Raw genomic sequence first — 12,082 nt, forward strand, 5'->3', positions numbered from 1 at the left:
AGATAATCTTTAAGCGATATGGTTGCAATAGCAAACTCCATCAAAATAGTCTGACATTCTAGTTTTTGAATTTTTCCACAAAGGCTAGGGGGTTATGATCAATATATTCCAGTATCTCTCTGTAGTTGTGGCCGACATGGACCTCAAAATGCTTAACAGTTAGTAATAAGCCTAGGGTTTCTTTTTCCACTGTTGAATATCATTTTTGGTGCAGACTTAGTTTTTTGGAAAAGTATCCCACTGGCCATCCTATGCCCGATTCATCATCTTCTAACAGGACTGCACCAATTCCCAGGTCACTAGCATCAATTGCCACCTTGAAGAGCTTAATGAAATTTGGAGCAGCAAACACTGGTTCATCAAAATGGCTTTCAGCCTCTCACAAGATGCTTGGCACTCCCTTGATCACACTACCTTGGTTTTCTTTGTTTGTAGCAAATCTGTCAGTGGAGCAGCTATAGTACTAAAATTGGGTACAAACTTGCGGTAGAAATCACACATCCCCAAGAACATGATTTCTCGCTTCGTCCTAGGGGTGGGGGACTCCACCAATGTTTGTACTTTCACTGTTCTGGGCAACACTTGTCCTTGCCTCAGGTAACTTATTCTGGCTTTTGCAAATTCACATTTGGCAAGGTTTATCACTAAATCAGCCGATTGTAATTTTCTAAACAGAGCTTCTAGTTGCCTGTAGATCAGCACATCGCCAAGGTAAACCACACACTTAGGAACACTGGCTACCACTTGGTTCATTAGTCTCTGAAAAGTAGCTGGGGCCATTTATTAGCCCAAGTGGCATCACTCAGCATTGGAAAAGACCTTCTGGTGTGACAAAGGCCGATATTTCTTTAGCCCAGGGTGTTAAAGGAACCTGCCAGTATCCCTTTAACAAATCCATTTTTGTAGGAAACATAGTACTGCTCACCCTGTCAATACAATCTTCCAAGCAAGGTATTGGGTAGGAGTCTGCCTTTGTTACTGCATTAACCTTTCTATAGTCTATGCAGAATCTGGTTCAACCATCAGGTTTAGGCGCTAACAAGCAATTCCAGCTGCTTTGACTCGGTTCAATTCAATTTCCAGCATGTATCGGATTTCTGCTTTTACCTGGGACTGTTTCTCTGGACTTAAGCGATAAGGATGCAGTTTTATAGGAAAGGATTCCGCTACATCCACATCATGTGTGGCTAAGGTTATACATCCTGGTTTGTCCCTACAGACTCCTTTAAATGCTTTGACTAGCCTCATTAGGTCTTCTTGTTGTTCTGCATCTAAATATGAAAGCATAGTGTCCAATCTCCTTAACAATTCGGTATTCACTAACCGGATAGTAGGAGGTTCAATTTGAGAAATGTCTAGTCTCCTTCTGCCTCATCCTCACTATCCCTTTCATCCTTCACTGTCCCCACTACCTGACATACCCGTGCTTGCTAATCCTCCTCCCACCGATGGTATTGTTTCAACATATTGATATGACACAGTCAGTTCTTTTTCTAGCAATCTGGGGTGACAATCAAATAATTTACTTTACCATGTCTTTTGACCAGTTTATATGGACTACTAAACCATGCTTTCAGCGGTTCATCCTATAAAGTCAGTAATACTACCACCTCATCCCCTGGTTGAAATGTTCAGGTCTTGGCATATTTGTCTGCCCATTTCTTCTTGGTGTTTGGGAAGCTTTAAGGTGTTCCACTTTGCAGGCTGTCATGAGCCGTTCCCGGAACATGGATACATAGTCTAACACAGAAGACTCGTCCTTCTGTTCTAAAAATCTTTCTTTAATTAGTTTTAGAGGACCTCTTATCTCATGTCCATAAAACTAATTCAAAAAAAGACTAAAACTGGTAGACTCATTAGGTGGCAAACAGAAGAAATTCTAGCCCATGGGGTTATTCATGACAGTGTGCCCTGATCATCGTTTCGAGGGTCAGACAGTACCTTTCGAAAGCTCACAGTGTCTGTGGATGGTATGCTGAAGACTTTAACTGAGTTATACCCAAATTATTCATAACTTCCTGGAAAATTTCAGACATAAAATTGAAACATTGATCCGACTGAATCTCGATCGGTAATCCATATCTAGTGAAGAACTGGGTTATCTTCTCTACCACTATCTCAGCAGAAACTGTTTTCAAGGGAATGGCCTCTGGGAACAGGGTAGCTATATCTATGTTAGTGAGTATATATTGGAGTCCCGCTTTTGTTTTCGGTAAATGTTCTACACAGTCTACCAACATCCTACTGAATGTTTCCCCAAAAACTGGTATGGGAATTAGAGGTGCCAGTTTTATGGCAGGTTGCAGTTTTCTCACAATCTGGCACGTAGGGCACGATTTCCAAAACTGCACCATATTCTTGGAAAGACCTGGCCAGTAAAAATGTCGACCTATACCTGATTGGGTCTTCCAGATCTCCACATGTCCTGCCAGAGAAATTTTATGGGCTATAGTTAATATTTCCCGGCGGTACCACTATCTAGTGAACAACCGCCCATCCTTCATCTGCAGGTCTGTGAAGAGGTCTCCACTTCCTCATCAGAATCCCATTTTAATATAGTAGTCTTCTGGAACTTCCTTTGCCTCAGCTTCCGTTAGAGCTGATTGTGCCACTTTAACTCTGGATCGGCTTGCTGAGTCTTGATCAGAGAAGACTTACTGAATATTTCCCTTGGATTATCCAAATCCCCAAAGTTTCTGATATACGGCTATCCGTCTGTGGTGCCAATGTATCCTCCGACAATGGAACTGGTTTAACCATTCCTCGGGTCATTACACTTGAAGGAAACATTCCTGGAACCTTTTCCTGCAAATGTTCTGTCTCTTTAACGTCACTTGGTCTTTCCGTGACTACTGGAGAAGCTACTACCTTCGCTCCAGCCAAATCATTCCCCAGGAGTAGGTCAACTCCGTCTATAGGCAAACTATGAACAAATCCTATGGTTACCGTTCCAGACATTAGATCACAGTCTAGGTGAACCAATAGAAAGGTACGGGTATAAACTCCCCGCTGATACGATTCACCAAAACCTTGGCATTCAGTGCATTCTCTGGTGGAAAAATTAGGCCTTTCCCCAGCAAAAGAGTTTGCATGGCTCCTGTATCCCTAAGTATAACTATAAGTTTACCTGCCTCACTTGCGGGATAAGGAGTTACTTTTCTTTTTGACAAGAATTCCCTATATCTCTCAGGTATTTTGTTTATGTCCTCTGCACTCACAATGGTTTTGGTACTTGGCCTTACAGCTGCAGTCAGAGCTACAGCCTGATCTGTCGCACTCTTGGTCAGGGCCCATTTCTCTACATTGGCTTTGTGTATCCCAATAAGTCCCATGGGATTACCCTGCAAACTTCCAGCATTCTGCACGAAGATGTCCCACCTGGTGACAATGGTAACACTTAGATTTTCAGACTTTACTTCCACCCTCAGCATCTTCTTTTCTGGCCTGAGGAGGAGATCTCGGGGCGTTCCGGGCTGTCCCTTCTTGCCCCCAGCTATTTGCTTTCCTTTCACCCTCCCACAATCTATCCTTCTCAGGTTTGTGGAGGTGACAGACAAAGGGTTTGGGCTTGTAAACAAGCTCGTAATCATCAGCAATCTCAGCTGCCTGTCTGGCTGTGAATTTTTAAATTCTTCCAGAAGAATAATTTCCTTCAGGTTCTCATATGTGGCCTCTACCTTTAGTGCCCGCATCCAACGATCAAAATTAATTTGCTTTACCCTCTCAAATTCTATATAAGTCTGCCCAGGCTGTCTCGGCAGATTACAAAATTTCTGCCAGTAAGCTTCAAGGACTAACTCATAAGCAGCAAGAATAGCATTTTTTGCCACCTCATAATCTGCAGAAGTCTCCTCAGAAAGCACGGCATAAACATCATGAGCTCTGCCTATCACCCTGCTTAGCACAAGCAGTGTCCAGCTTTCCTTCAGCCACTTTATCTGTCTGGCTATCTTTTCAAAAGAAATGAAAATGCCTCTACGTCCCTTTCCTCAAACTTCAGAAGGGCTTGCGCAAATTTAAACAGCTCTCCACTGGGTCCTGGCTGGGGTCAGTTCTCTCCTCACCAAACTTTTCACTGGATCAAGGCCACCACTTTGTCTTAGTTTCAGCTTTTTTAATTTGAATTCCCTTCTCTTTCTTTTGTCTTTTCCTCTCTTTCTATTTCAATTTTCTTCATTGTCTTCATTCTCTTTCCTGTTCCCGCTCAAGTTTTTTTCATCTCTTTTTCCTGTTCAAGCTCGAGCTGTTTCATCTGTAACAGAATCCTAGCTAATTCAACTGAACTACCATCTGAATTGCCTTCTTCTTCCAATTGAAAATGCTGTGCTAATATTTCAATTATGTCTGTTTTCTTAGCTCCTGGTTTTAACTCGAACGCCAATTTTGCTGCCAATGCTATTAGCCTAACCTTGGTTAAGTTTCTCAAATCATTAGGGACAAGTTCTCCTTCTCCAGAAAGGTCATAACAACTGACAAATCCATTCCAGTAATGTAAACTTTACTCTAACGCACAAGAAATCCGTTTTTTCCTTTTCCTCTTTTCAATTATTATGATCCCACTTACAATTACACATCGTTGGCTTTGGTTTAACGCGCACAGAGCCCCCAATTATGTGTTACGACTGAGGCAATTTGCAATTCTCCACAGACCACAACATACATTTTAAATGTTTACCCAGTTAGCGATACGGTCAATCATATAATCTACTCTTTATCCCAGAATAAAATACACCAACCCGGCTTCTTTAATAAACAACAAAATGTATCAGTTTATTATAAAACAAGATTTTCCAGTAACGAAGCAAAGAATTAACACACAGATTGAAATATGAAAAGTTCCTTTTTTTAATACGACCCACCACCCCCACCACACACACACACACACATATTCTGGTTAAAGAAAAATAAAGAAATTTTCTCTACAGAGCTCTTTTACAAAAAAAACAAAAAAAAATTGGCCAAATACTTGTTAATTAATGAAGAAAACGGATGAAATATACTGGGTCCCAAAATGGCACACAGTCACGTAGACGGGTCACTTTTCTGGAGCAGTTCTTTAGAGGCGGCGTCAAGGATTAATCCAGCAGGGTTTTCCAGCTTCTAAGAAATGAGGCATCAGGGGTTGTAGCTCTCACACACACTGCACTCTCAGAGCTTTTCAGAGAAGTGAAGAAAGAGATGAGCTGGATGTTTCTCTCTTGGTAGGCTGACCTCCAACTAATTCAAAACAGTCCAAAATCCAACCAGAAAGTCAAAACAATATCCCAAAAGCGACCTCCTGACCATCATAAATCTTGACATGTCACTTCTCTTGGAAACATCTTTCCTGAGTCACCAAGGTTTCTGTTGTTTCTTGAACTTAAGGCATGTGACTTCCAGTAAAGGTTGTTTTCAAACAAGACCTCTCAGTGACCCTTGCAAAAAACACATCCATGGAATCTTTTCAGTTTTAAATACAAGTCCTCAAAAAAAAATTTAAAAATGGAAGCACTTCCATAACAATACGTTCCACGCCTGAGCAAGTGCAGCTCCAACAACACTTAAGAAGTTCAACACCATTCAGGACAAAACATCCCACTTGATTGGCACCCCATCCACAAACTTAAGCATTCACTCTCTCCACCACCAGCGCACAGTGGCAACAGTGTGTACTATCTTCAAGATGAAATGCAGCAACTCGGCAAGGGTCCTTCGACAGCACCTTCCAAATTTGCAACCTCTACCATGTAGAAGAACAAAGACAGCAGACCCGTGTGAACACCGCCACCTGCAAGTTCCCCTCCAAGTCACACACTGCCCTGAGTTGGAACTAAATCGCTGTTCCTTCACTGTCACTGAATCAAAGTCCTGGAACCCCCTCCCTAACAGCACTATGGGTGTACCGACACCATATAGACTGCAGTGGTTCAAGAAGGCATCTCACCACCACCTTCTCAAAGGCAATTAAGGATGGGCAATAAATGCTGGCCTCACCAGCAATGCACACATCCCATGAACGAATAAAAAAAAAAATTGCATGTTCTGTGTCTCCATATTTCTCAAACTAGGAGTCTCTACCTTAATACCAATAACAAACATAATCAGTTTACTCTTGTGTGCAACTTGCTTCCAAGTTCTTTGGAAGAACTTAATTTCAGAAATGTCTACAAATGGCACTCATGTAGATAAACTGTAAAATGTTACCAGATGACAAATTCTGACGTGTTAAGCTTTGTTCCAAGTCTTATAGTCTTTTCAATTGAAGGAAATAAACTGTTTGTTGCAACATGTGTGCTATAGGAACCATTCCCCTTTAATACCCAGGTTTGCACCACCATATGCCTTCTTTTGAATGGGAAAGTGCTTAATGAGGTGGAAGTGAAAATGTCTGTTCCTGCTGACAATGATAATGAACCTTTTGAGGGTAGGCTAAAATGTTTCAGTTTCACTGATTTGACAGTAATGAGATCTGGCTGCATCTTTGTGCTGCTCACAATAGTAATCTTTTTCCAATTCGCAATTTCAACAACCACACTTAGTCTGTTGTTCATGTGATTTCTTTTGAAGGTAACAGCATTTCACAGACTTTCTGGCAACAAATTTTCAGAATTATTCATGTACAAACATACAAAAATTCTTATAAATAATACATATCATTTACAAGAATGAGAGTGCAACTACCAAAAGGTGTATAACCTGGCATTCAAACTCCATCTCTCTAGGAACACAAGTAGCCCAATAACAAAGTATAAAGTAATTTTTTGTAAATCTCATTGTTTCAAGACAGGCTCCAAATACATATCTCTCATCCTGACTGCAAAAGGCAGATTCCAGTCATCTCTTTCTGTTTACTCTCGACTTGAAATGCTAATCCTTGTCCCTCTCTTACGTTATAAGTGAAGCAAATGTAGAAGGCTGGGCCCATAAGCTGAAGAACTGGAGGCAGGCAGCATTCATGATGACAAAAGTAACACTCAACTTTACCTTAACAAACACCAGCTCAGAGACAGGCACTACATGTACTTTACTGGAGAGGCTAGAGGGGTCTGCACTGCAAGACTCTAAGCACTACTGCACAGAAGTGTGGGTAGGGAGATGTGACAACTCAGGAAGCAGGGAGAGTTTGGATCCTCACTGTGCTGTAGAGGACACAAATGAAGACCTGAAGGGCACAACTTTCGTTGTGTGTGCAGAATGATTCCTATACAAGAGGACCTTTTAATTGCACCGGACAGCCTGCCAATGAACTTGCACACAATGGCAGAGGCCATGCAGCTAAACATTCAGGGAGTGGAACCACTTCCTGTTGTGAAATATGGCTGGTTCTTGAAGACGACAATACAGGGCAATGTACATACAGTCACAAGTCCTTGCACCTCGGGAGACCAGTGACGTGGGCACATCTGACAGCTCTCTCCCACTGATCACCAGCTTGCATTGGGGTGATATTGCATTGTTGTCTCCTTGCGAATAAGCCGTCTGTCACCTGCTTGATGGTCATAAGGGCAGCAAACTGACCAATATTACTCATGTTATCCGTTGCAGCCCAGAATGAGCCTGAGGTATCGAAGTTTAGGGCCACTGTAACCTAAAAAGCCATAAGCAGTGCTGTTTACACTCTGGTATTTGTCTCCAATTCCTGCTGAAACAAGTGAATTAGGTCAGTGACTATCTATCTGCTGAAGCACAGCCTCTTCATACACTGTTCCTATGTCATGGAGGAGATAAAACACTCCCATACTGCAAGGCCTCCTTTTCCCCCTCCGCAGGTCTGTGTTGCCATGCTTACTGTTGCTGCTATCATTCCGCTTGCTTGATGCATCCATGCAGTGCAGATTAGGGATGTTGAGTTTGATAAATTCAGGGCGGTGGTGATCTTGACTGTAACTGCCATCTCTGTGGTGGATGTTAACTACAGGTCAGCTTTAAGTAGTAGCAAAACTCAGTCACTGCCTCCCTGTTTTTCCTCATACATTATTTAGGTAGGTGTGTCCAGATCAGTTTGTCCCAATTTTACAGTCAGTGGCAAAGCAAAAGCCGATCTCAAAGAAAGTTACCCACAACGATCAAGCAATCTCTCGTGCCGCAGACTTCCCCTTCCCTATGGCAGTTTAAATCCTGGCAAACAAAGGGATCTGAAGGCATGCACCAGCAGTGAGGTCAGCAAGCAGGGTTAGCAGCCAATCACATGAAAATATTCTCCCAGACAGCAAATCAGAAAGTTTAAGGTACTGAATCCCTTTACTTCGGATTTAAATTTTAGATAGCAAAAAATAAACAATTTTAAGCTTCTATCTAAATCCAATTATAATCATTTATTTTTGTCATCTAAAATTGTCATCTAAAATATGAAAGCCCTGTATTTTAATATATATCCTGGCCCTCATGCACACGCACATACATCCAAAAACTGGTTAACTGGGAAAAAAGGGATTTTTGTTTACAGCTGTTTCAAAGGAACAAAAACTTAAGACTGCAATGATCTGGAACAAAGTTCTTTGGTTTGGCGAGGTGTCCCAAAGTCGAATATTTGGCTGCCACTCGAAGTCTTTCCAGGCGAGGTAAGTGAACAATCTCTCAATGTCTACGCTGTCAAGCCCCTTTAGCATCTTGTATGTTTCAATGACATTCTTTTAATCTTCAGAGAATATAGACTCAATTTACTCAGCCTCTCATCATACAACAACCATCTCATCCCAGGGACCAATCTAGCAAACCTTTGCTACACCTTCTCCAATGCAAGTATATCCTTCCTTAAATATGGAGATCAAAACTGTGCACAGTAGCCTGGGTGTGGTCTCACCAAAGCCCTGTACAATTTTAGCAAGACCTCTTTATTCTTCTACTTCAATCCCCTCGTAATAAAGGCCAACATGCCATTTGCCTTCCTAATTGCCTGCTGTACCTGCATGCTAACTTTGTGTTCTTTGTACAAGTACACCCAAGTCCCTGTAAACACCAACATTTACAAGTTTCATGCCTTTTAAAAAATACTCTGCTTTTCTATTCTTAGTACCAAAGTGAATAACCTCACACTTCCTCACATTATACTCCATCTGCCACCTTGTTGCCCGCTCAACCTGTCTGCATCTCTTTGCAGCCTCTTTGTGTCCTTCTACAGCCTGCATTCCCACCTAGCTTTGTATCATCAGCAAACTTTAGATACATTTCTCTCCATCTCTTTGTAAATAGCTGAGGCCTCAGCACCGATCCTTGCTGCACTCCGCTAGTTACCTCCTGGCAACTTGAAAATGCCCCGTTTATCCCTACTTTTTGCTTCCTGTCCGTGAACTAATCCTCTATCCATGGTAATATCCCCAACTCTATGAGCCCTTACCTTGCCTATTAACCTTCTGTGTGGCATCTTATTGGAAATCTAAGTATAATACACCTACTGGTTCCCCTTTATCTACCCTACTAGTCGCATCCTCAAAAAACTCTAATAAATTTGTCAAACATGATTTTTCTTTCGTAAAACTATGATGACTTTGTCTGATCATACCATGATTTTCTAAGTGCATTGTTAAGACTTCCTTTATAATAGACTCCAGCAATTTCTTGACAACTGATGTCAGGTTAACTGGCCAGTCATTCCCTGTTTTCTCTCTCCCTCCTTTCTTGAACAGTGGCGTTACATTTGCTAACTTCCAATCTGCTGGGACCATTCTAGAATCTAGGGAATTTTGGAATATCATAATCAGCGAATCCACTATCTCTGCAGCTATCTCTTTTATAACCCTAGGCTGTAGACCATCAGATCCTGGGGATTTTTCAGATTTTAGTCCTTAAACTTCTCCAGTACTTTTTCGCTGCTGGTATCAAGTACCTTAATTTCCTCACTCTTTTTAGCCCCTAGGTTACCCTCTAATTCTGGTATGTAACTTGTGCCTTCTACTGTGAAGACAGACACGAAATATTTGTTCAATGTGTCTGACATTTCCTTCTTTCCCATGATAATTTCTCCTGTCTCTTCCTCTGAGGGACCAACATTTACTTTAGCTTCTCATCTTTTTATATACTTGCAAAAGCTTTTACAATCTATTTTTATATTCCTGGCTAGTTTACTATCATATTCTATTTTTTCCTTTTTTATCAACTTTTTGGTGGCTCTTTGCTGGTTTCTAAAACACTCCCTATTCTCAGGCTTACTATTATTCTTTACAGCATTGTAAGCCTCTTCTTTTAATCTAATACTATCCTTAACTTCCTTACTAAGACATGGATGTATCTTTCTGGCTGAGTTTTTATTTTTTAATGGAATGTACTTTTGCTGAACACTTAAATTGTTTCTTTAAATGTTTCCAACTGTATATTTACCGCAATACCTTTCAGTCAATTTACCAAACAACCATAGCCAGCTCTCCCCTCATACCTAAGTAATTGGCTTTGTTTAATTTTAAGGTTTGTACATCGATTGCAGTTCAGCAATGTGTGCTTTTTAAAACTTCACTTTTAAAGGTTAAAAATAAATGTCACAGCAACCACCAGGGCTGTAATTGGCATTCCAAGCACATATCTGAATACCCAGAGCCACTCAGATAGCTCTACTTCCGTGGGTCAGAAGGGAAGCGAGTGAGCCATAAACCCGAGTAGTCCACACACATTTGTGTTTTATAAATCAACATACTGCACCAGCAGTATAATTGTGACATACCATGCCCTACAGCAGTACTTTACTACAAAAATGATGAAAACAGAGAAAAACTCAAAAAATCTGTGTTCCAGTGCCCACTAAGAGATGTGGTATGGTGTAGCAGGTTTGTGAACTGAACGTTTCAATATAGAAAAGGGGCATTGCCTTATATGCTCCACAATTCACCCAGATGTGTAAACTTTGTAGAAGATTATGTAAAACATTTTTCAAATTCAGGTGGTTGAATGGAGAAACAATATTCCTCGTCTAATAGTCAGCACAATCATGCTTGGCTTATAATACATTCGATATATATTTCACTTCGTAAAAGTTATGCAAGTTTCCAATTTGCATTGAGGTAAATTGCATCACACCATTTTTATGGCACATTAATGTTTTGACCTTTGTAACTACACTTTACATCTGGGGCATTGCTAACTGCCACCAATTGATTTGTTTTTTGTCACACGGAACACCCAAACTATTAAATCACAGGGAACGTTTTCTGTTGCTGTTAAAAAGTTACCTTTAAAAAAACGAACGATATTTCCGTTATCTTATCTGATGGGCATACTTTCAAAAATCTAACAAACTTTGCTAGTCCCTATAAGTGTTGTACTGTTACAACCGTGTGATGAGAGTTTGAGCAGGAAGCTTACACTCTTTAAGATACATCTTGCTGAGTGCCTGTCCATGTGTCAGCCTGCAGCAGCAGTTCTCTCTTTGGCTTCGTCTCGGGAGCTCTCCGCTCCAGCCACACTGCAGTCAACACAATGACCCACCTGCCGGGGTCTCCGGCTCAATCGGCGTCCATTTCAATCTGCTCGATGTCAACACGACGTCGCAGCTTCTCTTTTCTATCTGGAAAATGCCTCTGCAGACCTCATCCTCCGGACCGCCCACTTCTGTGCCGCTCTCTGCGATCACCTGGGCCCTTTGGGACGCTGCCGGGGACTCCGTCACTGACCGCCCGCCGCCCCTGTCCACTGGCTCAGACCAGGCATTGAGAGTGGCTACTCGCCGCCCGCCTGCAGACATCCCGAGCTAGACAATTGTTTTAAATTGGTTTGTTGTTTGTTCTAACTTACTCGCCCCCACTGATTACGCGGTTACCGTCACAGCAACACTTCCTTCTCGTGCCCACCCCTGCCAGGCGCGCGTCCGACCGTTGGAAGCGCGCGCACCTCCAGCGAGCTCGTGCCGGCCGTTCTCAGCACCCGCCTGGCTCCACCCTCACGCACGTGGCCAAATCTCGGCAGTGAAATGTTACAATTAGGAGCAAAGAGGGAGATAGGTACTTTCTTACCCTGACAGTAAAATGCATGAGAGTAGAGGAGGCAGTGCTGTAGGTGTGGACCTCTGCCCATGTTAACTTATCTGTTCTCTCCACGGGTGCTGAAATTTCCTAGCACCTCCTTATCTACTTAAAATGTGTTTTTTTTAAATCCAAAACCGTTGCAAATAAGAAAG

General features: G+C 41.9%; 1 protein-coding gene across 4 annotated transcripts in view; it reads right to left on the reverse strand.

Annotated features, from left to right (window-relative positions):
- The window catches only part of cerkl (ceramide kinase-like), a 244,244-nt gene extending 232,471 nt beyond the window's left edge, over window positions 1-11,773 (reverse strand). For 2 of the 4 annotated variants that reach the window (XM_068035550.1, XM_068035548.1), the window contains exon 1: window positions 11,395-11,769. In XM_068035550.1, the coding sequence (XP_067891651.1) occupies window positions 11,395-11,650 (256 nt within the window). In that variant the 5' untranslated portion in view covers window positions 11,651-11,769. Of the gene's footprint in view, window positions 1-11,271; window positions 11,369-11,394 lie in introns of those variants that run through there. The other 2 variants (XM_068035551.1, XM_068035549.1) reach the window with 2 other exon arrangements.
- Window positions 11,774-12,082: the final 309 nt, after the last annotated feature.

Source organism: Heterodontus francisci, chromosome 7 (assembly GCF_036365525.1).
Source record: "Heterodontus francisci isolate sHetFra1 chromosome 7, sHetFra1.hap1, whole genome shotgun sequence".
NCBI lineage: Eukaryota > Metazoa > Chordata > Chondrichthyes > Heterodontiformes > Heterodontidae > Heterodontus > Heterodontus francisci.